This window comes from Condylura cristata, unplaced genomic scaffold (assembly GCF_000260355.1).
Source record: "Condylura cristata isolate star-nosed mole 26May11 unplaced genomic scaffold, ConCri1.0 scaffold00013, whole genome shotgun sequence".
NCBI lineage: Eukaryota > Metazoa > Chordata > Mammalia > Eulipotyphla > Talpidae > Condylura > Condylura cristata.
In genome coordinates, this window is record NW_004567114.1 from 33,028,738 (window position 1) to 33,052,406 (window position 23,669).

Here is a 23,669-nt window from a genome sequence, read left to right on the forward strand (position 1 = left end):
AAGTGAATGTATTGAACATATTCTCTGGGCACTGTCTTATTGATGCATTGTAATGAGTTTTAAATGTTCTGTTCTCTCTGATTTTCTGTACCATTCATAATGTTTCATTTAATATTTTGTTTTCAGTATCACTTACTGGCAAATTGCTTTAGGAACTGGTGATACTTAAACACGCATAGTATGTCCTTACTAGACAGTATGAAAGAATACTATTCACAAGTTGTATGTATGATAGGAATTCAAAGTCTTTTTGATAGTATTTTATTAATAACTTCACTTTTTGATGGGTCAGAGGCATCTTGGATGGGATGGCCATGATATCAGAGGAAAACAGAGAACTCTAAGTGGTTTTTGTTTGCTCTGATTGGGACATGACCATTATTCCTTTTGTTCACAACTGGAATCAGCCTCATGTAACCACAAGAGGGCAGGAATTGCAATCCTGTAGTATACCTGAAATGGGGGATAGCTATAAATATTTGGTAAATAGTACCAAGGACTTCCACAGCAGGCTTACCTTTTTTCAGCAGTTCATGTTACAGAAAGCCTTGTGTGATAAATAACGTGTAGTAGGCTTGAGACTGGCATTTTAAATGTTTAAATTATAGAAAGTCTTGTATATAAAATGAATATGTAGTAGATTGAATGATTACGACCATCACAGGTACTCAAGGAGATTTAGAAAATATTTATGAGCTTTAAATTAAAGCTAATTAAATTAAGGTAAATCTTAGAGTCTCTATTTCACATAGGAAAAGTGGACAGTATAATTTTACTATATTCTTGTGCCTCTTCTTGACGGTCATTCAGGCAGGAGAGATCTCCCCTACTCTTATCAGGAGAACCTTGGTCATTTGTTCACTGCTGGGATGTACGGTTTTCAGACTCATAGTTCATCCCTCTGGGGCTGGTGGCTCTTCCGTTTCTGGGCCAAGTTTGGAAGCAGCAGAATCTTGGTTGAAACTCAGAAGCCCAGGGCTGATGGTCCAGCCTCTCTCAGGGCAACACATCGTGGTTCCTCTGAGGCCTACCCTCAGGGGAACTGGAACCAAGTTGGAGCCGAGTCTGTGCCATGCCTAGGATCGCCAGCCTTTGTTCCCTTTTCAGTCTGAAGCACTCTTATGTCTAGGACTTCTCAAAGGACAGGAAGAATTGCTAACCCTGAGCAGTTTCTGTTTCTGCAAAGCAGTCTTGTTCTGCAACCCACCTATTTATTTGGCCTGCCAATGTGGTTCCCAGATTAGCCTCATGTGATTATTGCCATGGTTGAAGATGAAAGACATATGAAAGCAACTGTCACAGAGATTTCTAATAATGTGAGTGAAGTGGTGAAATGTGAATTAACTTTAGTAAGAAACGATGGGTAGTACAGGGATGAAGTTAGGAGAAGCATTTAATATTAATCACGTGCCTTCTATGTGCCAGGCCTCGGTGAGATGTTTTCATGTTACCTCACTTACCTGTCACCTTAATACTACTGAGTAGAGTTTGAGTCCATTTTCTAGAGGAATCCACTGAAACTCTAGAGGACATTATTTATGCATAGAACAAAATAATGATGTTAGCATTTTTGATGCTATAATATGCAAGGGACTGTTATAAACTCCTTATGAATACAGACTCATTTAATCTTAAAATGATAGTTTCATGAGATAGGTACAGTGAGTTGAGAAAACTCAGTTATAGAATTTACAAGATTCAGCCAAAATCACAGTGCTAGGAAATGGTTAGATCAAATTAACCCTCAGCAGTTTCACTCCAAAGACCATACTCCAAGCTACTAAGGGAGAGAACAGAGGAAAAAAGTGAGGAAGAGAAGGAGGTAATGAGAACAGGTGATACACCCACATTCGTAATGGATACATTTTAAAATCTGAGTGTATTTGTTGAAATTACTTAAGACTTTCTCCAAAAACAATCCTCAAAAACAATCTTATGATACAGCCTGGCACTGAGATCAATGAAAAGTAAACTCTGCCCTGACTTCCTAGGCAGATGCTGAGTGCTGGATCCCAGCCCCTGGTAGTACTACCATCTGCCAAAAGGTAAATTAACAGTGCCCACATACCTAAGATTGGAACAGGAAGGCAATGTCAGAACACCAATCGGGGCAGGTGATGAATGCTGGCTAAATGTGCAGAATGGTTTTCCTGAAAATGGACTATGAAGACTCTGCTTTCTTCTTCCCAGGTGCCAGTGCTTATCACCTGGTTGGCTAGGCACCAGGTGCTTTTAAACACAAACACTGCAAACTATCTGGGGTCATAGTTTGCAAATAGTTGACGATTGTGCCAGCAACACTGGCCCTTGGGTATTAAAGCTTAAATATTCTTGGCTACCTAAGCAGCCACATTACTCTTCACTCATGGAAGTAGGTAGAGTATTGATATATTAGTTCCCAGAACACTTTGAAAAAATCATTTCCTCTTTTTTTCAGCATCTTTCGTGGGTAAATCTGAATAGGTTGTCAAAAAGATTGACCTATGCCTACCATGAAAAGAAGGTTCAGTGTCAGGTATTCTGACCCCTACTTGCTACTTAGAGTAGGAAGATTAGATTTCATAGATTTTGTTTTACTGATCCTTTCAAAGTATGAAGGCTGATGTAATATTTTTAAAACTATTTTATGAAAGACTAGCTACATTTGAATAGAATTTATACCTAATGATTGTTTCATTTTTTAATGTTATTAGTATTGCTAGCATCAGATACAAAGACTATAAGTGAATCTCTTAAACAGTTTTACAATGATTTGACATTTTGAAATAACAGAAATAACAAAGTTCTGTATATTCAATTAGTATAAATAGCTAATCTGACTTCATCAAATGATGATCAAAGTAAATAATGTCTCTATATCAAAATCCAGTTGCAATCAGAGGCAGATATCCTGTGCTTTATGCATTAGAAATATCTCTGAAAAGTTGCATACAAATCAAATTTTTATAAATCAAGATATGGTTACTTAGAAAATTGATTTACAAGGAAATGTCTTTGGGAAACTGGCTACTATGAGGAACTGTTTTCTAAAATGCAGTAAACATTTACTTAGAACATGGGCACAATGGGAAATAAAGGCTTACTCTATGAGGAGTCATTTTGTAAATCAAATAGCTACCTTCAATCTTATTTGTTTATATCTTTTCCTCATTTTTTAATAGACTTGGGGCATGCTGGTAATGCACATTTTGTAAATTTGACTTTGGGTTTGTAAAAGTTGGTAAATACATAAAAATGCTTTCTAAATATTATCCTCTCAAAAACTCTGTCTATTTTCAGTGACAACTAAAATAACATTTGAAAGGCTGAAAAACTTTTATCATCTGCACCACAGTGCAGATTGTTGATCAGTTTATATTGTAGACTTTTAGTTCATTAAAAACTATTGTCCTAGATTATAACATCTACTTACTTACAGTTGCCATTTTAGTCACTTTACTACAGATGATTACAGAGAAATTTTTAAATGCTCTGGAATACACATTATATGTGTTTTATAGAAATAACTTTAAACAGAAAGGACATCCTGAATGTTAGCAAGAAATGTTAGAGTGAAAATACATTTCACTGTATGTAAATACATATATTTTATATCAGGTCTGCCAAAGAGATAAAATATTGTAAGCAAAGATGTGTGCTGAAAAATGCTTGGTGTAGGAGTGGAGGTATGGAATATATAGATATAATCCTTTCATCTTGTTTTAAATGTTTAGCTCCCCATCATTGCCCTAGGGCTGCTTTCTCGTTAGGTTCATTTTGACCTTTCTGTTCCTTCCACCTTTCTGTCTCACCTAGCCCAGAAAGCAGGTTTGGGAGGAAATTGGCTCCTTTATGAACTTTCTCTCCTCCAGCCACATGGTCTCAGGTTCTCTACACTCTGAAGATCCTGTGCTAGCTTTATGTCTGGACAAAAACACTTAACTCATTGTGAAATTTAATACTGCATTTTTATATGCTTACACCTAATTCATTTTTTTTTTAAAAATGTACATTTCTCCTCCTTAAGGATCCACAGTGTGGAAAATGCTTGAAGACAGGAATGATATGAGAGGTTCTTTGGGGGCAATGAGATCAACTTGAATTCCCCCCTCCCTTTCTTTCTCCCCCTTAACTTTAGAAATATAAAATCTGGCAGGGGTGTCTTAAATTGGTTCTGTTTGGAAAGTGGGCATAACTTCTAAGTTGATGAGCTCACACCTCATCCCCACCCTCACATACCCTTTAGTTTCTGATATGAAACTCAGAAGTTCTTCCCCCAGCCTGCACCCCTAAGAAACAATGACTGCAAATGATGAATCATTGATGAATGAGGGATCACTGACTAAACTGTGGGTCCTGGACCAAGGAGAAGAGTCACACCCAGGGAAGGGTGCTCGCTAGGAACACAGTTTCAGGGACGGACATTCTAGACTTGAAAAGTCTCCACTGTAGCTAAAACTTCATCCAGATATTTACAGTAGTAAAGGCTTCCCCTTAATGTCCCCCTTAATGTTTTCAGCAATAAAGGAGAAAACCATTTCTTGTCAGGGCATTTGGAAAATAAACATGCTGTGCACAGCTGTGTCTGTCTCCCGTCTTTAATGTTTTCACTGTGAGGTTGGAGCATGGGGTGGAGGACTGTTAGACTTGAGGGCTCCTGTCTCCTGAAGTCTTAATGTCCCAACAAATCTGGATAATCACTCCACATACCACCTGCTGGGGCCTCATTTGCTTTTCATTTATTAAAAAAAAAGAACCGTCGTCAAGGCAAATTTGGAGAATTGATTAACGCCTGGGAGACGCTTACAGAGAGCAGACTCCAGGACCTCCAGAGGTCCAGGGTGGGCCAAGCCTCGGGACACCCTGGAGGTGTTTCCACTAGCGAAGGTGTGCATCTCGCACAGCGACAGCCCTGGTTCCCCTGGGGTCTCTGCCACCCACTCGTCTCCTTGCTACCCAGCCACCGTCTCACCTTCTCTTCTCCTCCCACGCCCCTGGACCAACCATTTCTTCTGTCAGATGGAGTTGGGGGATATCGCCCTTTGGGGAAGGGGTGCAAAAGGGTTAACAATGAGAGTTGGCGACCAGCTGGGGCGCCCATGCCCGCCCACCGCCGCGGTGGGCGACGGAGGTGAGGGGGCGCTGTTCGGGCAACAGTGCGCAGGGTGGCGGGCGGGAGAGCTGCCAGGCTGACGGAGAGGACGGCCTGAGTGGGGGCCGCTCGGCCGCCGCCGCCGCCGCCGCCGCCGCTGCTGCTGTGATGCGGAGCCGGTCCTGCGCGGGGCGGTGGAGTCAGAGCCCCGGCGCGGGAGCACGAGCTGCAACATCAGCACCCGCGGCGGCGGCGGCACCTGCACCAGTTCCCCGGACCCGCGTTGCGCTCTCAGCCCCACCGCGCCGGGGGCCGCCGCCCCGCGCTCTCTATGGATGTCAAGGCGGCCCCCAATGGGGTGGCCACCATCGAGGACCGTATCCTGCGGATCACCGGCTACTATGGCTATTACCCTGGTTACTCCAGCCAGAAAAGTAAGACGCCGCGGGACTGCCCTGCTTCGGGCGCTGGAGGGGGTGGATGCGGGAGGGATAGCGGTCGGGACACCTGCAGCCCTGCCGGAGCCGCCAACGCCACCCCCCTGGCGCTGAGGCCACTGGCTAAAGTATATCTTCTGTCCTCGGTGCTGAACCGTGAGAGAAAACTGGGGCCCGGGCGGTTTGCGCCTAAGGAGTTTGGAAACATTCGAAGCCTTGGGGCGCAGAGGGGACCCGGTGAGCGCTCCCGATGGCTCAGCCTTGGCTAATTTACGACGCGAGGAGGCTAACATGGCTGTTTACTTAGAAGAAAGTCTGCCCTTGGGTCCACACTCTCTGAAAGTCCCTTCTGGGTGCCAGCTGAGGACCGGGCACAGGGGACGCTGGTTGAAGATGCTCAGGGGTGGGGTGGGGGGCAGCAGACCCAGACGTGGGCACTGGAATCTCCTGGGTCAGTTTATTCACTCCCGGTTGTTGAGACTTTGCCAGCGCGGGAATTACTCCTGTTAAAACGTTCTTGGGAGGTTCTCCACCTTCCGGAAAGAAAGAACCTGTTCAGGTCGTAGAGCCCTGGAGCTTTGCAGCCAGATGCTAGTGCAAACGGCTGGGGGTTGGGTGCATGGGAGGGGGAGGCAAGACCTGGGTGCCGCTCCTCTGTCCACTGAGTTGCGGTTACCTCTGAGCCAGGGCAGGTTGTTCCTTTCAGCCTGAGCTTTCTTCAGGCTGAGCGAGGTCATGAGGCAAGGATGCTTTCACTGGAGCAGCTTTGGGGGGTAGGGCGATGAGGTACTCTCTGTTCAGTACCTCTTAACCCAAAATGCACTGTCTATATCTGCTGGGACTAGTTATGCCTGAGTTCAAAGTGAAGCTTTTTTCCCTCTGAATTGAGGGGGTGGGGGTGGAGGGGGTGGGCGGCTAGCTGTCGTGTAATTTCCACGCAGGTGGGATTTCATTTTTTTCCTCTATCATTGTATTTTCTGTTGCAATAGATGGAGCTTAATTGATGTTTTCTGCTATTATTTTTAACCAGAAAGCCTTAGAAGCACCTAAATGCACCTCGTATTTTTTTTTTGTCTCTGAAATTTTGGGGATACAGTCAATATTAGTTTATTTGAAGTAGACAACTCTTGATACATAGAAGGGAAAGCACATTCTTTTCCACGTAACTTTGTCCCCCACCATGTACCTTTTCTATTGAATAATGATTGAAGAGTTGTTCCCCACCCCCCACTTAGGGTGGCCTTTCAGATGTTTTTCATTTGATTTTAGGAAAGGCCTATTTGATTTGGTTGGTTTTTGTCTAGCTGTTTTTAGCATTAGAGGCTTGCATTATTCATTTTCCATACAAAAGTAATTATATAGTGTTAGAATTTTCTGGAAAGAAAATAACACGCTGTGGAATGCTGTTTGAAGTCATTGTACTATAGATTCAGAAACTTCTTTTTTTTCCCCTATTGAGAAAGGGTTTTTCCCCCAACCCTAGAAACTTAAGTGAAGGCACTAGTTTACCAGGTGAAGATTACTTGAATCTCACCTTTAATATATTAATTAAGAGCCATGGGATTTAATTGCTTAGAGAGTGAAGACACTGAAATTACAAGACTCAAAATAGTTTATTGTTACCATTTTTATGACAATGGGACTTTGGTTAATAAAGAAACCAAAAAGGAAAGTGGAAAACTGATATTTTCAGATAAAGCCATGCTCATATTATCTTTTTGTATTTTCTCAAATAGCTGCACATGTTTCATTTATAATACAACAAAGCACTAAATGAAAGAAGAGCATTGGCTGATACAATAGGTGAAGCTGGGAGGGATAAACATGCATTTGGCATAGTTATTTGTGATGGACACTTACCTAACTTCAGGTCACAGGGTTCAAACAGCGAGGGCAAAGAGTCTTACGAGGATGGAGAGTTAAGTGATAATCAACTAACTTTTTGGATTTTCATGCTTTTAGAGGTAGATAAAATTTGCTGTTTTGAATAGTGAGAGAGTAGAATAGGAGAGAACTGAAAGAGGGCCAGACAGCTGAGCACCATGAAAATAATCCTGAGCTTAATGCAGTCTTCAACTAGTAAATAAACACTTTGAAGCAAGTCAGTAAGATATAGTTAATTGATATATTTATTACCTGGGATTAGCAACAGCCTGAAGAAATCTGGAAGGATACACTTAAGAAAAGGCTATGGTGAAGTATATATAATCTGTGAAGGTGATTTCCCCATTTTCTTACTGGTCACATGTGAGGCCTTAACAAAGGGGTGATTTCTTGATATCTATGCCACTTACCTTTTTAGAGGTAGGTGATGAGTCACCTCTGAGAAAATTCATCAACAATCAGCCTCACATTAAGGTATCCTTCCATCCGTGCCAAAGAATCAGGAAGATGAATACCTTGTCCAAACAAATGTTGGTAGTCAGGGTAATGCATTAATTAATTGCAATTAATCAATCAATTAACATTTTCGATTCAGAGAAATAAAGATACTCTCATGGGCCGTGCGTCCATTTGTTTTTCTTATCCTGCTCTATTAAATGAAAAGTGTTGAACATGACTATATGTAAGAAACCAGGGTACAAAGATGAGTAAGCATTTCTCTAGCCTCCAGTTACTTATGGTCTAGTGGGGAAATAGATCCATTCATTCAACAAGTATTAATTGATCATTTTCTATGCACCATGAATATATCAGTGGACAATACAGACAAAAATGTTTTCCTTTTTAACACAAAGTCTAGTGAGAAGAGACAGATAATAAATACTATACAAATAAATACATTAGTATATTTCAAGTTAGCAGGTGCTTAAAAATTATGACAAAATAAAAAGAATAAAAATTTCTGAGAGGAATAGTGAATGTGGCAATTTTAAATGGGATGGTCAGTTCAGTCCTCATGAGCAACTCACAGTTGAGCAAAGATCAAAGGATGTAAAAAAGTTAGCCATGTGGGCATTGAACAAAGATGACCCTGGCAGAGCAAAGAACCTGTAAAAGGCTCTGAGGTGGAGCATGCTGGAGAAAGCAAGGAGGCCTGCATTACTGAGGTGACATGAACAATTGGAAGAGTGGTCGGTGACAGTCTTTTGACTTGTATTATGAATGATGTGGGGGAGTAGGCATTGCAGACTTTTGATTGAGGGGAGTGATAGATTCACTTTCAGTAAGGCCAATTTGATTGCTCTATTGGGTAGGGATGAAAATACAGAGTCTACTTAGTATATTATTGCAATAACTTAACTCATCATGGTGACTTAAGCAGAACGGTAGTGGTAGGGATGGTGAGAGGTGGTAAGGTTCTAAATATATTTGAAATTACAGCCACTTGTATTTCCTGATGGGATGAGTGTGGTATTTGAAATGAAGAGAGTCGCTCACTAGATAGTGTTTTTCTAGTTTGACCAAGTTTGAACTGTTAGCAGCTGAAGTGTGCAGGGCCTTAAGGTAGAGAAGCTATAGGGGATAAAAGTAACATTTTGGAAAGGTTAAATGTAATGGGGACACAAGAAGTTGGAATTCAGAGGTGGCTTAATGGAGATACTAAATTAGGGATATTGCAGCATTTAAATGATATTTAAAGCCTGATTAATGAGTTCTCCAAGGAGTAAATGTATGTAGGGAAAAGAGGAACAAGGACTGAACTTGGAACTCTCCAACAATACAATATTGAGGGGAAAAGGATTTCCTGAGGAGGTTGGAGGAAACCCAGGGGCAAGTGATAGCCTGGATGCCAGTGAAGAATTTCAAGGGGAAGACATTAGCTATGTCTAAGGTTACTGGGACAATAGTAAATGAATGCTGAAAACTAACTATCAAATCGGGCAACCAGGAGTCTTTGGTGACTTTGACAAGAGCAGTTAAGGTAGGATAAAATGGATTAAAATGTACATAAGAAATTAGAGGGCTCTCCCTGGCGGTGCTATGGTTTAAAGTACAGCACTATAAAGCTAGCCGCAGCGGCTTCAGTCAGGTATGTGACCCACATGGCTCAGCGGACTCCTCCTGTCTCACTAGCTGCTCCCCCCAGCAGTGTGCTTTGTCAATCTGTGTGTTCTGCTCCCCATTCTGTCTGTGGTGAGACCTCTCACTTTCCTGCACCTCTGGCCTGTACCCCAGTTTTACATGCATAAATAAATCAATCTTAAATAAAAAGAAATTAGAGGTAAGCATTATAATGTATCTTAACAACTCCTCAAGGATTTTGTGCAAAGGGTCACAAAAGGAAATGGGGATAAAAGGTTTAGGAAAGCTATTTTTAAGGTGGGTGAAATAACAGCATGTTTGCATATATGTGAGAATTATTCAATAGAGAAAGAAAATGTTGGACGGGATGGAATTTAGTGCACAAGGGAAGGGATGGACATTCTTTAGATAGGAACATGGATATAGGGCAGCATATGTGGGTGCAGGTTCTGGAGGTGGATAACTGAAATGGTGGAAGGTTCTCTCTGCATGCTTTACTTTTCTCCAAATAGGAAGCAAGGTCATCAACTGAGGGTGAAGATGGGAAAGAACATGTAAAGGTTGGAGGGGAGAGAAGATGGGAATTATTAATTAGGAAGAGTGAATGGATTGGGGAGTACAGTAAGGTTGACAGGTTTTTTTGAAGGGACCATTTAACATTTCTGATCACAGACTTAACAGCGAGACTAGTCAGTAGTTGCTGTATTCATTAACACAGCAGAGATGCAAGCGAGCGAAGGAAGGATTTAATGAGTGTTGCAGATCATCCAGTAAGCATAATAACATAGGAGGGGCATGGAAATTTTGCTGAATGCAAAGATATTATGATCATAGTTAGAATTTACTTGTTTGTTATTTCATTCATCTGCCACTTTTTTTTAAAAATTAATTTCATGTCATTATTTCACATCCTTGTTTGTTTTTCCATTGTATAGGATTTCTCCCCTCAGGAGTGCCATAGTTTTCACAACCAGAGTACTCAATAGTCTCCACCATTGTGCTCACCTCCCCTGCTGTTTTCTCCTCTTCCAGACTATAGGATTTAAAGTTGGTAAGTAGAAAAGAGGATATCAAAATGACTAGGGAAAGTGAAATGGAGTCAAAAGCACATGGTAGTCAAAAGCTAGTGGAAGTTAGCTGGAAGATAAGAGGTAGTGGGCTGACCAAGGCTTCTACTCTATAAGACATCATTCGTTCCTGTACATCAAAGGTTAATTCCATTTATACTTTACTGTTTTCCATTATTGATATATTTAAGTTGAGCACTTTGTGTTTGCATAAGGAGGCATTATGTTGATATGTGGTGAATTAAACCTTAGTGCTTTGGAAATTGACTCTAATTTTAAATGTACCAACACCTGGCTTTGAGACCAGGGACAGATGGTCTCTGTGACATCAGTTTCCTTGTTTGTTAAGGAGCCACCCTCCAGAACAGCTATGCAATAGGTCAGCTCTGACAGCTTTCAAAAAGGCCCCACCCTCCATGGAAGAACCTCATTCAGTAGATTCTAGAATGCTAACTTTGCCTCCCCTCATTCCCTCTTTTGATGGTTTTTTTGTCCTATGTGTTTTTTGCCTTTTGTTTCCTCTATACCCATTTAATGATTGGGACTGTGGTAGTTTTCTATCGGTGCTTAAATATATAGTAAATGTAATTATGTATTAAATACATAGTAAATGTAATTTATGTAATTTCTTCTCACTAACCCGTGGCTGGCTGAGGCGCTGTGATGAGGGAGGTTTCCGGAGCGCCATCTCTGAATGTCGTGTTTCCAAAAACAATTCCACTAGCTTCTGGCCTTGATGGCCCTCCGACTTCTCTGGCAGCTCTTATGCCTGTATTTCCAAGGTTCCAGCCTCAGCTGTCTCTTCTTCCTCTTTCCTATTCAACCCCATGGCTTTGTCATCTTCTAGGTGTCTGCTTTGGAGGCCCCCACAACCCAAGTCCATATTTTCAGACTTCCTACTAGAATTCTTCCTGGAAGTCTTCCTGCAATGTCACACATTAAGCAAATTTCATCATCCTTCCTTTTAAATGTGCCTTTTCCTTCTTAATCTGCTGTTGAGCTTCCAATAAAGATATTGAATCAGTTGGTCAAAAACCTAGTCTTATGTTTACCTTATATTCATTCCTATCTACTTTACCCCAGATATGTGCTGGCCACCTCTACTGTCACTGCCTTAGATTTATCCATCACATCTTTCCATCAACCTTAAGTCCTTCTAATCTAGTATGAATACCTTCGCAACATTTAATTCCCTAAAATGCACATTGTTTCATTTTATATCCCTGACAAAATTCCTGGAATAAACTTTCTTTTCTTTTCTTTTTTCTTTTTTTTTGTGGACTGAGGTACAAACTTCTTTGTTTGCCACATTCTGAGCTCAGCTTACATTATTCTATTTTAGCACATATCCCCTTCCCCCAATTGTCAAAGTAATGCTTGCTTAATGCAGAAAATCTGGAAGGCAGAGATGCAAAGAGAGCTTAAACCAGAATTACTCATAATTCTACCACCCAGAGGTGATGAATGTTAACATGTTGGTTAACACTATCCTTTTAGTTTTTTACTATCTGAGACACATGTGCATGCTTTCTGCTTCATACTGAACATTTCTCTTACTGGCCCATATATTTCTGATAATAGTTTTAATGTTTGCAATTTACCATCTATTTAGCACTTCAATCTACTTAAGTTGCTGAACATTTCAGTTCTAATTTTTCTTTTAATTTTACATCATGTGTGGCCTCCACATACTTTAGTCATAGTCTCATCAGACAGCTCCTTGTTGTAACATTATCCCTGAGGTTTTAAGTCTTTGTTGCCTTTGCACACTATGGCCTGGATGGCTTCCTTTCCCCATATCTACTTCATCACTCTTTAGAAAGTGCCTCTTTAAAAGCTGAGATGAAATGTGCTGTCCTTTGTAAAACTTCTTGATGGCCCCAGGCTGGGTTAATCCTATCTCTGTGCTCCTGTAAAACAGTGTACTCACTTCTGCTCCAGCATTTAGCGCACTATTTTGGGCTGTTTGCTTTACACAAAACTGTCTCATCTACAGGGTTTGGGAAGACAGGGAGTTCTCTTTATTTATTTTCTATCTTAAGCAACATGTCTACTATGTTCTGGGTGTTCAATAAAGTTTATTGTACTAATGAATGAATGATTACAGTTTCCTTTGAATAAACTGAAGAGTTAACTTTTTTATACAGAAGAAAGAGCACATGATGGGAGTGATTGTAGGGAAAGAAGAAATGCACTAGCTATGAATGAACCAAACGGATATGCCTATTCAGAGAGTCAGGTTATACCAAATGATATTTTATGATGACTTTACCTTTGCAGTTATGACTTTTATATGTGTAATCTGCTTAATTCATTTTTAAGGTTTTCTGTACTTGGATGGGATAGGAGAAGGCAAATTTTGAATACAGACAAATATGAAGTTACTGGAATCATAAGAAATAAAATGTCATCCCCCCCCCCCCCCGAAGTGGCTACTATTGGTTTTCATGGTGCAATGCTAATATAACATTAAGCACTTTAACTGGAGTAAATTATAAAATTGTTTCTTACTGATGAAATAAATACAGTGAACACTTCTCCCAGTTTACATTCTGTTTATACTGTCATGGTGGCCTTATGTTCTTTGTGTATGGTAGTATTTTGTAAAATAGTACCATTAGTAAGTACTCTTGAGAAGTATTTGTAACATAGCTTTAAACTATAACCTCTGTGGGTTATGTTGATACTTATATCACTGTATATGTTATTGATGTCAGATGATGTGATAGGTTATACAATGTTTTTCCTGATGTGTGTTTTTCATTTAAAATAAAAATTTACTTTGCTTTTGCTTCTCATAGCTAACACATGGGTTTTACATTAAGTTTCAAATATACCTTCTTCGCAAAGCCTATCTAAGGCTGTTGAAGCCAGGAGGTCTAATACAAAGATCACAAGACTCTGTTTTGCTATTGCTAGTGTTTTAAATGTGCATAAATAACCTCTCAGTTCAACTATTTTGTGCATGTAAAATGGAAATACTAATAGTGCTTCACAAGTGATTGAGAGGATTATATAAGATAATGTATATAGAATGCCAGTCCTAATGGCCAATTCAGTGATGGAAGATGTTATGATTATGGAGGAAGCCAAAAGAACTGGTTTTCTTGATTTGAAAAAGTCTTGCTTACTTTTTCCTTGTAAATGAATAGTTTATCTTTTACTTTTTCTTCATCTCCAGCACTCTACTTTGAATTGTTTTTGAAACATTTGAAAATTATGTTGTTACTGTTAAAAGATAATTTACAAACTGTTCATGTTTATGATGGTTCTTACTTTTGGATGTTGCCTTAGACTGTTTACCCATATCTGGCTAGCTTGGTGCTAGAAACCAAAGGGCCAGTCTTACCTTGATTGCCTCTAGGGACTGATAATTTTAAATGGGCTGGCAGCCATTTGTAATGCAGTTGTTCCTAGTGGGCCAGTGATGTAGAAGAGAAGAGACATATTTGAATAATTCTTAAGTGCAGATTCCTATCTAGCAAAGGAGAGGGAAATGTGAGGGGGCGGGGGTGGTGAGAGAGAGTGATGGAGAGGAAGGGTGGAACCAAATGAAGATGGGTAGTAAGGGATGGAGTGTATAGCATTATATAGAATTGGAAGGACAAACAGGTGGAGAGGAAGTGAAAACTAAGTATTAATTTGGGATCGGTAGGTTGGAAATTGCATAGTTCCTTTTTCTTTTTTTTAAAGATTTATTTTATTTATTTGCACAGAACTGGGGTACAGGCCAGAGATGCGGAGGGTGAGAGGCTTCACCAGAGACAGAGTGGGGAGCAGAACAGGCAGATCAACGAAGTACACTGCTGAGGGGAGCAGCGGGCGGGTCAGGAGAGGTCTGCCACGCCATGTGGTCACCTCCGGGGCAGGCAGGGATCGAACTCATGCGAAAGTGCTTAGGCTTCTTTGTGCTGTGCTTTAACCTGCTGCGCCACTAGGGAGGGCCGCATAGTTCCTTTTATATGCCATGTTTCAAAGGGTAGTTCCTTTTTGCAGCAAACAATAGAAGGTTCAACTTAAAAAGTACATCATCATGTTAGAAACACTTTTATTATTTCTACATAATCTTTGGAGTTGCAATTTTTTAAGTTATAAGTATCAACTACTTATAGACATGAACACAAAGGAAAAAGAAAACTCAATGCATATAAAGTTTCATTACTTGGTTTGTTGACAAACACAAACTATGGTGTAATCATGATTCTAATTTACATCTAAAGCTATATCCGTATCTACTTTTATCATACCTATGTTTATGACTGGTTCCTTTTTCATCTGACATTGTAGGGTAAGCATTTCCCTTTTTTTTAAGCATTTATCTGTTTTGAGTGCTTGAAATTGGTTTCTCCTTCAGGGACCTTGGCTTAACGAATTTGGGCAAACTATTTGAGATTAAGTAAAATGGAGAGGCTTGGAGTGTTAGTGAGGGCTTGTTTGGTTTCTACTTCAAGAAGATTATGCAAAAATGGAAACAATGGAAACAGATAGAGATACTGGAGATATCCTGTGGGATTTCAGAGCAGGAATAAGGTGAGATAAGCTGCCACTAGGTCTGGAGCATTGTGGGGAAACAGGAAGTCCTCTTTCTTTGCCTTTCATTTCTAATTTTTTTTTTTCTGGCACATGTTCTCCATTCTGTCTCTTGCTGCAGGCTGGCTCTCTCTATTTCCTTGTCCAAATGGTTGAAAATAGCCTCTGCCAGCAGCTCCAGTGTTTATATGTCCTCTATTCAAGAGAGTCGACAGATTGAGCAAGAATCTCTTCTAAATCCAGATTCCTGGGAAAAGGGATTCTGATCCAGTTTGTTTCTAGTGCACACTCTTGACCCTATTGACTATGGTGTTTTGGGGCAGGGTCAAATTACATAGTTATAGCTCCAGAGACTATGTAACCCTACTGACTTGGGGTAAAAAAAGTGGATTCTAGAGAAAATGAGCCATTGACTGGTAGGTCAACTTAATATCTTAATAGGTAACAGATTTCATATCAAATCATAGGCTTCAATCAAAATCTAACCTTTTCTTATGCTGATAACCCTTACACAATATTTCATTATATTATAAATACTGTAGTTCTTCAGTATAGTAGAAATCAGGATGTCTGTTTAGAGCATAAGTTCTTAGGGAATACTTTTAACAGTACCCCGCTAATGCTATAGACAGCTTATTAGATTTTATTGAAGTGCTACTAGTTACAAGTTTGGAAGACATATTTCTATTTCTAGGTTAGATAGGTCAGATAGGATACTGCATCCTTTATTCTCATGGTTCAGTAATTGAGGATGATATTTAGCATTGTATATTTTAAATGAGGTCTGAAAATTATACTACTTGGCAGTCTGGGGTTTCTATATTTAGTTTTGTGCTAATGCCAAGATGGCACTAGTGAGTTGTCAATAATGGTTTTATGGTCCTGAAAACCAGACATACTAAAGATTTCTTAGACCTTGTGAGAGCTGAGGTTCCTAAGGGTGTTAAAAGCTGCAGATTTTGCTTGCTGTTATCTTGCCAAGCTACGAGTCATATGATCTTGGTGTCCATAATAGCTTGTGGTCATGTTTATACCCATCTTTAACCATAGGGATTCTATAAGAAAGATCTAGACTGAGTGAGTTAGAAGCCATCTGGATCATCATCTTCCTGCTGGAGTTATGGTGGCAGGTTCTAAAGAAACAACATAAGCATCTAAAATGACATTATTATTTTCCAGAGAAATTTTAGAACAGATATAATTAGACATTGAGAACTTTGTATTTCTCCCTTATTTTAAAAAAGATTGTGAGTACCAGTAGCAGAAGCTTCTCATCTTGCTTTTTTAGTCCACATTCATGTAGCAACCATCTTTTAAAAGCATTAATTGAATGATGCCACTCATTTGGATAGTCTTTAGTGGGATCCTGTATGTCATAGGGAAATGTGCTCTTTCCATCCTAAGGTCTGATGAGCCATCCCTTACCCTCTCCTGGTGCAGTTACCTGGGTGGCTCCTATCCATCCTTCAGGTCTCCTATTAAGTGCCACTTCCTTGTAGAGGTTTTCTATTTCAGTGAACCTCTTGCTAGAGGTTCATGTACTTTTCCTTCATAGCACTTACTACAAATTACAGTTACAATTGGTGTTGATTATTTTGTGACTAATGTCTTTCCCACTAATCTCTTTGTGCCCTGTGGGAAGAGATGGATCTGTTTCATTCAGTACTCTGTGCCCAACAAGGAATAATACCGGTGCACTCCGGTATTATTGGAATACCAGAGTCAACAAAAGGGTTGTATAAAAAACTTAGATTTATATAAAAAAAAAAACCAAGCTCTTAGTTAGTTTATTTGTAAACTTACAGAAAAGGTACAAAGATAATATAAAGGTTCCTGTATATCCTTCACTCAGTTTTACCCAATTTCATTGCTTTACATTATCAATAGGTAGTTGTCAAAACTAAGAAACCAATGCTGGCACATTACTATTAAATTAAACTCTAGGCTTAATTCAAATCTCACCAGCTTTCTAGTCAAGATTTTCTTTCTGTTCCAGGATCCAACCCAGGGTACTGCATTGCATTTGCTTGTCATATCTTTCAAGTAGGTTTTTAATGCAGTGAACTTGAAAAGTTAATTTCACTTTTATAGGAGTTTCCTGGCAGGTTTTTTTTTTTTTAGGGCTTGGATCAGGTCACATTTGAAAATTTAAATACTAGTCTTCATTGTGATATTGGGTTAAATTCATGTTAGAAATGACCTGTGACTTAATGTGGTAATTACATGCTGTTGTAGAGGGCTGTTCTATAGTATAACAGAGTGTTTTTTGCATTTTTTCTTTTTAACATTTTGGGGGATGCTAGAGATCCTTGAAAATCTTAATAAAACTATAAATTGCCCTTCCCCCCAAATTACACATAGAAAACTAAACATTTTTGTACAGTTTATTATACTGGAAATCTCTTACTTTATAAGAACAAGATATAAAAATGATAATTTCAATAATAATATCTATTTTTCTCTAATAATGAGTGCAAAATGTAATAATCATATATAGAAACAATGAAATAATTATAATTTAATAATTAACGTAATAAATGAACTTCAGTTTTATTTAAATATGAACTTTGGTGAGAAGGCTGTTGCAGTTTGGTTGACTTAGAACTGAAGTGGTCTTAGACTGGGAATGTGCAGCTCATCTTTGCATGATGAGCTTCACTTCAACTTGATGAAAATCTTAACAACTTCTAAAAATTCTGCTCACAAGGATATGAAACAGCAAATGAAATTAGAGCTCCCATAGCCCATTTTGGAGGAAGAGGTAGGTTGTGTTAAACACCAGGCTCCTTGAAGACTTTTCATATTGAACTAATGTCACATCACTTCATTTGTACTCCAGTCAATGAGGTCATCTTTGAGGGAGAATCTGTATAATTTATGCTCTTGTTTGTCATCTAGGAAAGGAAGATGAATCCAGGTTTCAATTTTAAGGTTGTCTAAGCAGAATTGACCCACCATTATATCCTATATTGCCAAATTTTTTGTCTGCACAGACATTTTTATAATATATTACCTTTCTGGATTCTTATTTTCCTGAAGTTCTGTGGTTCCAGAAGAACTTGTGGCTATCAGAAACATCATAATAGTGACTATCAATCTTTTAGTAGAAAAGTGTATCATGTTTATGTGTGTAAAATATGCAAAGTGGAGGATGAGTTTCTTCTTGCTGACTATTCTAAAAGTAGGCTTTCAAAACAGAAGGAAGGCATTCCTTAAAATTGGCTGAGTTTTTTTTGGGAAATCAACTCAAGGGACAAGTAAAATGAAAGCAAAAATAGAAAAAATAGGACTACATTAAACTAAAAATCTCCTGTACCGTATGGAATATATCAAAACAAAAGGATGTCCTACTGAATAAGAGACAATATTTGCACATTATACATCTGACAAAGAATTAATATCCAAAATATATAAAGAACTCATAGAGTTGAACAATAACATCAACAAAATGACCTCATTTAAAAATGAGCAGAGGATCTGAACAGACACTTGTTCAAAGAAGACATATAGAAAGCCAACAGGCACAAAAATGTTGTTCATCATCTTTTATTAGTAAAATGCAAAAGTATTGAGATCCTTCTTGACAGCTGTGAGAATGGCTATTATTCAAGAGACAAGAACCAGCAAGTGTTGAACAGACGTGGAGGTAACCCTGGTATGCTGTTGGTGGAAATGTACATTGATTGCATTCATTATGGAAAGCAATATGAAGATTACTCAGAAAATTAAAAATGGAAATTCCATATGATCCAGTTGTCCCATTTCAGACTATTTACAGGAAAATATAAACACATTAATTCAAGGAACTGTCTCTCCATGTTTAATGCAACATTATCTATGATAAGGACTGGAAATAGCCAGTCTGGAAATAGTGGCTGTTAGATAAAGGAGCTATACATGCACACAGTGGAATACCATTCAGCTGTAAAAGTGAAATTCTGCCATTTACAACAACAGATTGATAAAGAGTATTATGCTCAGTGGAATAAGAATGAGAAAAGCAAACACTGTACTTCATTAGTATATGGTATATGGAGAAATCAATTAAAAAAATGAAGTAAATAAAACAAAAACACCAGATTACTAGCTACCAAAAGGGGAGAGAGTAGGAAGGAGAGGAGAGTGAGTAAATAAGTAGAGGAGGTCAGTTTTATGGTGAAGGATATAATTGTACCTTTGGAATGAGTGTAATTCTGTATATACATTGATTTATAATCATGCACACCCAAAACTTATATAATGTCATAATATTACTTTATTAGATAAATATAAAAATGAATGTCCCTTTTTTTTTCCCACAAAGGTGATACAAATATATTAAGAAATATCATTCAAAGATTTCCAATCACAGTATCTGGTAAGATAGCAACTTTTAGACAGTCAAGGAGAACTTCACATTTTGTCCAGTGGCTTTGGTAGACTTTCAAGGTAGTAGAAAGATTTCTTATGAAATCACCAACAATATTTGGGATACCACCACATGCTGATGTATGAACAGAGAGTTAACACTGATATGCAAAGCTGTTGTCATCAGCAAACCCTCACAACATACATTTTAACCTGGGTACGGTATGCTTTCTATTTCAACCTTTAAAGTTTCCAGAAAAGCTTGAAAAATAGGCATTCTTCTTAGATCACATTTATCAGAAAATCAAAAGTTGAAAGTATTGTGAGATACTTAGCTTGCAAAAGGAAAATAGTATAGCAACTGGTATCTCCGCTATTTGCCTCAAAATTACCACTAATGAAAAAGGGTAGGGAAAGTCTTTATTTGATAAAAGTACTACTTCTATTTCCCTTCCCCTCTCCAGCCAGACTATAAACTAGTTTATCTTTTTCCAAGGAACACTTGTAACTGCAAGTAAAGAAAACTCAACTTATATTGGCTTAAACAAGAAGGAATGTATTCTCTTTGATAGCAGGAAGCACAGCAGAGGGCCTGCTATACCTTATGAAGTAACCCGGACTCTATCTTTTTCTTCTTGCTTTCTATCTCTTTTTGTATGTTATATTTTGCAGGAGGTTTTTCATGACTTTATTTTCAAACTCTTCTCCTATGCTGTTTAAAGTTTTAATAAAATCTAGTCATTTCTTGTATTTCTTTTAAGCAATTAACCATCTTGTTCGTGTCTTATGGATGTAATATTTCTCTTATTCCTCAAGGATACTAATACTGTTTTTGAAGTTTTCTTTTCTAAGATAGGCTGTTTCCAAGTTGTTTTTGATAAATTTTATTATTAGCCAATATTTTTGTTTTGGTTTACCTGCTTATATTCTAGAGTAGAGGACTACAGAACTATTTGGAAGCAGTGACAATTGTCAGGGAAAGTACAGTTATCCTGCTACGGTTAGTTGCATGGATGCTAGCAGGAGGTGTGGGACTCCTGGGTTAGATGCCAAGGACATTATTATCCACATTGTAGCAGTGGCTTGAATTGCATGCTTATATTGCTCCCCTTTGCTTTGCAAATTCCATAAGGACAATGTGGAGCATCTAAGGTATACCCTCACTCTGTAATAGGCGTGTGTCACAACTGAGGACTCCTGTCCTTGGGAAATCCCAATCATTTATAATGTTAAGTTATAAGGAAACCTATCCAAGCTTTGCTCCAAAGGGGGACTTTTTTTTTTATTACAAAAGTTTATTTTTACATCATTTTGTATATATATTTTTCCCATCTCAATTGTAATCCCCGCGGGTTTCCCAAAGGGGGACTTTTACAAACAAATTTGTCTTCTGTTCTAGCTCTATTTTCCAAATACATTCTCTGTGTATAGATTCTTAAAAAAATCATCCAGAGCAAAAAGCTGTCAGATACTACCAGGATGCTTGGAAATGGGAAGAAGGCCCTTAGAGAATGGTCTCTCACCAGGGGCTATCTATTCTGAGTTGGCTGTCAACTAGTGAAAAGTTTCTTTGAAACCTTCAATATCATTTTCTTAAGATTTATTTCTTTCAGTCATAGAAGGCTTGTCTAATTTCTGACTGGCTTATAGCATTCTGAGAGTCAGATAGGAAAGATGCTTGTAATACCTCAGTGTACAGTGAGTATTGAATTCCTCCATGATTTTGATGTGATACTAAAGCCTTCAGTCATGCATGGTGTCCCCATAGACTCCTGTTTGGATCTCTCCAGAGAATAAAGTCTGGCCTTTGCCAGAATGAAGGAAAGCTTAGTAAAATGCTCTAGAGAATGAGGGTGGAAGTTACAAAGCCATCAGCCGCCTTAAAGAGACTTAACCAAGGCCACTGATATTAGCCTCACTGTCATTCCACTTATAGTGGTAACTGGAAACTTTAGAAAATTCTATGTTGTCAGTTAAGCTGGTAGCCATTTTTTCTACCTCCAGCTTATTTTTCAGTTTCCTCAGGCCTGGTGAGTTATTACAATGACCCAACTTGCGAAATTTGGTTATAGTCTTTTATGCCTTTAAAAATCCTCTGTCATTTTAGTGGAATTTCTTGGTAAACTAAGATGTCTGTATTAAATATACCACCTTGCAAGGAATCATTGTATTTTCTATTTCTATTCTTCCAACATAAATTATATCTACTGTAAACCAAAATCAATATCACATTCATAGCAATATTGTATATTGTCTTTATTTGTTCTCAGTGGGAAGCTACTTTAGATGTCATAACATAGAGGCATGTACATTATACATTATTTGCTTCTTGAGCTGACTGCTGCTTTCGTATAGTGTTTGTGAAAATACCAAGCTGTACATTTAGGATTTGTTTCCTTTTCCATATGTCTGTTATATTACATTTAAAAGTTTACATTAAAAATTGCATATCGGGCCTCCCTGGTAGCCTAGCGGTTAAGTCTCAGTGCTATCACCATTGCAGCTTGTGTTCAATCCCCAGGCATGGAGCTGACCTACATATGGTGCAGCTGACCCACCTGTCTTGTCCACTATTCCCCTTAATCGTGTGTTTCAGTAAATCCACCTGTTCTGTCTCTCGTGAATCCTCTTACTCCCTTACCTCTGGCCTGCACCCCAATTCTTCTCTGAAAAAAGAAATAAGTAAAAATAAAATTTGTATAAAACATGATTATATGTTACAGCTTTCCAGTCCACTTTAGCCTTGTTTTTAATAGAACATTGAATTTCAACAGTAATTTTTTCAAAATTTCAAAGTAATATAAAAAGAATCACTTTTTGTATGTCCCAGTTTACTGTCTTCTGAGTGCATTTCTTACCAAGATGAGGAAAGTAATTCTCAAATACTTTGCTGCATATTGCAAACACCTAAGTATTCTAAAAATGATCCCAGTGCTTAAGGCTGTATTCCAGTCCAATTAAACAGATTATCTGGTATTGAGACCAAGGACTGAGAACATTTTAAAGCTCCTCAGGAGAGTCCAATGAACAGATCTGTGACACAGATCTTGGCAATACTTCTCCAAGTAGCTGTGAAGAGTCAGTTTGCATTTTAACATTTCTAACTCATCATAAATCACAACTCTGTGAAATCATTAAAAACAAATTAATAGAAAAAACAACCATGCAACTAAATGTTACAACAATGTTAACTTGCTAAAAAGCTTTCTTGTCCATGTTGCTGCAAATGGCATATGAGTAGTGAGTATATACCACTGTGTATATGCCACATGTTTTGATCCATCCCTCTGCTTTGGGACATTTAGCTTGTTTCTATATATTAGTTTTTGTACATAGTGCTGCAATAAAGACAAGGGTGCAGTTTTCCTTTTGTGTTAGTGTTTTTTTGAGGTAGATACCAAGAAGTGGAATTGCTGGGTCATATGCACATCCATTTTTAGGACCCTTTTGAGAAACGCAACACTGTTTTCCTTAGACTGGGCCAGTCTACATTCCCACTAACAGCTTAAAAGGATTCCTTTTCCCCATCCCTGACAGCATTTGTTGTTTCTATTTTGATATGTGTGTGTGTGTGTGTGTGTGTGTGTGTGTATGGACCATTCTCACAGGTGTGAGGTGGTATGTCATTGTGATCTTGATTTAATTAATGATAATGAACATCTGATGATAAGTGATACACATTTTTTCACATGCCTGTTGGCCATCTGCATGTCTTTGGTGAAGTGCCTATTTAGCTCTTCTGTACATTTTTTGATTTGGCTGTTTGTTTTCTGTTTGCTAAATTGTTTGAGCTCATTATAAGTCTTCGAGGTCAGTCCCTGCCTGATGCATGGTCTATGAATATTTTCTCTCTCTCTGTAGTGTCTCTTCATTTTGGTTGCTGTCTCTTTTGCTGTACAGAAACCTTTTGGTCTGATGTAGTCCCAGGTGATTATATTCTCCATTCTTTTCCTTGTTTTTGAACATGAATCCTCAAAGATGCTCCTCAAATTTAGGTTATGTAGTGTTTTACCTCTTTTCTTTTATGTATTTTATAGTTTCATGTCTTATATCCAAGCCCTTAATCCATTTTGAGTTGATTTTTGTGTATTGTATCAGGTAATGATCTAGTTTCATTTTTTTGCATGTAGCAATCCATTTTTCTCAGCACCATTTATGAATGAAACTGGAAGGGATTACCCTAAGTGGAGCAAGCCAGGAAGAGAAAGATCAATACTGGATGGTTTCACTTATATGTGGAATATAGAGAAA

General features: G+C 38.5%; 1 protein-coding gene across 1 annotated transcript in view; it reads left to right on the top strand.

Annotated features, from left to right (window-relative positions):
* The first annotated feature begins 5,321 nt into the window (after positions 1–5,321).
* Positions 5,322–23,669, top strand: part of SLC35F4 (solute carrier family 35, member F4) — a 190,539-nt gene continuing 172,191 nt past the window's right edge. The window contains exon 1 of the mRNA XM_004681838.2: positions 5,322–5,505. Coding sequence (XP_004681895.1) covers positions 5,403–5,505 — 103 coding nt within the window. The 5' untranslated portion in view covers positions 5,322–5,402. The remainder of the gene's footprint in view (positions 5,506–23,669) is intronic.